Source organism: Priapulus caudatus, unplaced genomic scaffold, assembly GCF_000485595.1.
Source record: "Priapulus caudatus unplaced genomic scaffold, Priapulus_caudatus-5.0.1 Scaffold813, whole genome shotgun sequence".
NCBI lineage: Eukaryota > Metazoa > Priapulida > Priapulimorpha > Priapulimorphida > Priapulidae > Priapulus > Priapulus caudatus.
Genome location: NW_014577874.1, coordinates 54,914 through 58,604, shown reverse-complemented (window position 1 = coordinate 58,604; position 3,691 = coordinate 54,914). Strand labels below are relative to the sequence as shown.

Here is a 3,691-nt window from a genome sequence, read left to right as displayed (position 1 = left end):
AACTTACAAGCCCCCTGTCTGTGTTCACATTGTTTATCATCCCGCCTGGTATGAGTACATAGCGCCCCCTGTCTGGTTACATTGTTAGATCTCCGCCTGTATGAGTACATACGCGCACCTGTTCTGTGTTACATTGTTACATCTCCGCCTGTATTGAGTAGCATAGCGCCCCTTGTGTTACATTGTTACATCTCCGCCCTGTATGAGTAACATGCGCACCTGTCATCGTGTATACATTGTTACATCTCGCCTGTATGAGTACATAGCCCCCCTGTCTGTGTTAATTGTTACATCTCCCGCCTGTATGCAGTACATAGCGCCACCTGTCTGTGTTACATTGTTTAATATCTCGGCGCCTGTATGAGTACATGTTAGCGCCCCCCTGTCTGTGTTACCTTGTTACATCCCAGCCTGCTATGAGTACCTAGCTCCCCTGTCTGTGTTACATTGTTACATCCCCGCCTGTATGTGACATAGGCGCACCTGTCCTGCTGTCTACATTGTTACATCTCCGCTGTATGAGTACATGAGCGCGCACCTGTCTGCTGTTAGCATTGTACATCTTCCGCCTGTATGAGTACATAGCGCACCTGTCTAGTGTTACATTGTTACAGATCTTCCGCCTGTTCATGAGTCAATTAGCGCCCGCATGTCTGTGTTACATTGTTACAATCTCGCCTGTATGTTACAGTAGCGCACCTGTCGTGTTACATTTGTTACATCTCCGCCGTATGAGTAACGCATAGCGCAGCCGTGTCCTGTGTACATGTTACATCTCGCCTGTATGTTTGTACAGAAGCGGCACGTGTCTGTGTTACATTGTACATCCCGCCTTATGTGTACGTAGCGCACTGTTCTGTGTTAGCATTGTGTACATCTCCGCCTGTATGTAGTACATAGCGCACCTGTCTGTGTCTACATTGTTACATCTTCCGCCTGTATGAGTACATAGCCGCGCACCTGTGCTGTGTTACATTGTTAATCTCTGTGCCTGTATCGAGTACATTAAGCGCGCCCCTGTCTGTGTTACATTGTTACATCCCGCCGCTGTAATGAGTAGCATAGGCGCCCGCTGTCTGTGTTACATTGTTAAATCTCGCGCCTGATGAGACAAGCGCACCTGTCTGTGTTACATTGTTACATCTCCGCCTGTATGAGTAATAGCGCCCCTGTCTGCTGTTACATGTGTTACATACTCTCCGCCTGTAGAGTACATAGCGCGCCCCCTGTCTGGTGTTACATTGTTACATCTCTGCCTGTATGAGTACATACGCCCCGCCTGTCTGTGTTACATTGTGTCACATCTCTGCGCCTGTGATATGAGTAATAGCCGCCTCTGTCTGTGTTACATTTGTCTACATTCTCCGCCTGTACTGAGTTACATAGCGACCACCTGTCTGTGTTACATCTCGTTACACTCTCGCGGCTGTATGAGTACATAGCGCCCCCTGTCTGTCGTACATTGTTACACAGTCTCTGCCTGTATGAGTACAGTAGCGCCCCTGTCTGTGTTACATTGTTACCATCTCCGCCTGTATGAATACATCAGCCGCACACCTGTCTGTGTTACATTGTTACATCTCCGCCCTGTATGAGTACAGTAGCCGACACGCTGTCTGTTTACATTGTTACATCTCCGCCTGGTATGAGTACATAGCGCCCCCTGTCTGTGTTACATTGTTTACATGCTCCGCCTGTATGAGTACATGGGCACGCCTGTCTGCTGTTACCATTGTTACACATCTCCGCCTGTATGATGACATAGCGACCCCCTGTCTGTGTTAGCATTGTGTACATGTCTCCGCCTGTATGAGTACATTAGCAGCACCCCTGTCGTGTGTTACATGTACATACATCTCCGCCTGTATGAGTACATAGCGCCACCTGTCTGCTGTTACATTGTTACATCTCCCGCCCTGAATGAGTAACATAGCGCACCTGTCTGTGTTACATTGTTACGATTATCCGGCCTGTATGAGTACATAGACCACCCTGGCCTGGGTTACATTGTTTACATCTCCGCCTGTATGAGCTACATAGCGCACCTGTCTGTGTTACATTGTTATCCTTCCGCCTGTAATGAGTGACATAGCGACCCCTGTCTGTGTACATTGGTTACATCTCCGCTGTATGCAGTACATAGCGCACCTGGTCTGTGTTACATGTTACATCTCCGCCTGTATTGAGTACATAGCACCTCCCTGTCTGTGTTACATTGTTACATCTCCGCCTGTATTGAGAGACATAGCGCCCTGTCTGTGTTACATTGTTACATGCTCCGCTGTAGAGTACATAGCGCCACCTGTCTGTGCTATACTATTGTTACAGTCTCCGCCTGGTATGAGTACACTAGCGCCCCCTGTCTGTGTTACATTGTTACATCGTCCGCCTGTATGAGTACATAGCGCCCCCTGTCTGTGTTACATTGCTTACTCTCGCCGTGTATGAGTACGAATAGCGCCCCCTGTCTTGTTACATTGTTACATCTCCCGCCTGTATGAGTAGCATAGCACCCCCTGTCTGTGTTACATTGTTACATCCCCGCTCGTATGAGTAGCATAGCGCCCCCTGTCTGTGTTACATTGTCACACTCTCGCCTGTAGAGAAGTACATAGCGCACTCCTGTCTGTGGTTACATTGTTCACATTCTCCGCGCTGTTATGATAGCATATGCGCGACCCGTGTCTGTGTACATTGTTCACATCTCCGCCTGTATGAGTACATAGCCGCCCCCCTGTCTGTGATTACATTGGTTACATCTCGCGCCTGGCTTAGCATAGATTTTCTCTGATGGCATATTCTATCTAGATATAAAATAATAGATATAGCGGGCGATGGGTTGTTGCTCGTCGCGGCGGCACTAGGCGGCACTGGTGAGCGCGCTGTCTATTACTGCTGCCTGCAGGCACGGTGGCGGAATCGACGAACGTCAACGAGAAGGTGATGGTGGTGAAGGAAGAGCGCGTCGCCGTGGAGATGATGATGAGAGAGACGGTCGGCAGAGGCCAGCAGGTAGTGTGCACGTGCATACTGTCATATGTACGCACGATGTTGTTGTTGTTGTTGTTGTTGTTGTTGTTGCTTGTTGTTGTTGTTGTATGTTGTGTTGTTGGTGAGTGGTAGGTGTTGTGCGTTGTCGTTGTTCGTTCGGTGGTGTGTGGTTGGGTGGTGGGTGGTGGTGGTGGGTGTGGTGGTGGGGTGGTGGTCCGTGGTGATGGTGGTGGGTCGTGGTGGTCGTCGCGGTGGCGGTGGCTCGGCTCGGTGGTGGCCTTGGCGGTAATGGCGCGGCGGTGGCGGGGCTGGCGTCTGGTGCGCGGTGGTCGTGCCTGGTCGTGGGGCTGGCTGATCGCGGTGTCGTGGTGGTGGTGGTGGCTGTGGCGGTAGGTCGTGGATCATGCGTCGTCGGTGTGGTCGGTGATCCGTTTTTGCTCGTTGTGATTTTTATTATTATTAATAATTGTTGTTTGTTGTTGCTATTTTTATTGTTTGTAGTAGTAATAGTAGTAGTGGGTGTTTATATTATTGTTGTTTATTGTTGACAGAGTCGTACAAGGTGATGCAGCAGCTGCGGGCAGACATCTTACAGGGAGTGTCTAGCTACGATGCATCCGCCATCCTCGCTCACGCTGAGCGAGTGCTGGACATCGTCCGCATGGCTAACTTCTCGTCCTCGCACGCCGACACCGCAGAC

General features: G+C 50.0%; 1 protein-coding gene across 1 annotated transcript in view; it reads left to right on the top strand.

The window, feature by feature from the left end:
- Nucleotides 1-3,438, top strand: part of LOC106813716 (laminin subunit alpha-like) — a 52,489-nt gene extending 49,051 nt beyond the window's left edge. The window contains exons 42-43 of the mRNA XM_014817926.1: nucleotides 2,906-3,012; nucleotides 3,385-3,438. Of these exons, the coding sequence (XP_014673412.1) occupies nucleotides 2,906-3,012; nucleotides 3,385-3,438 (161 nt within the window). The remainder of the gene's footprint in view (nucleotides 1-2,905; nucleotides 3,013-3,384) is intronic.
- Nucleotides 3,439-3,691: the final 253 nt, after the last annotated feature.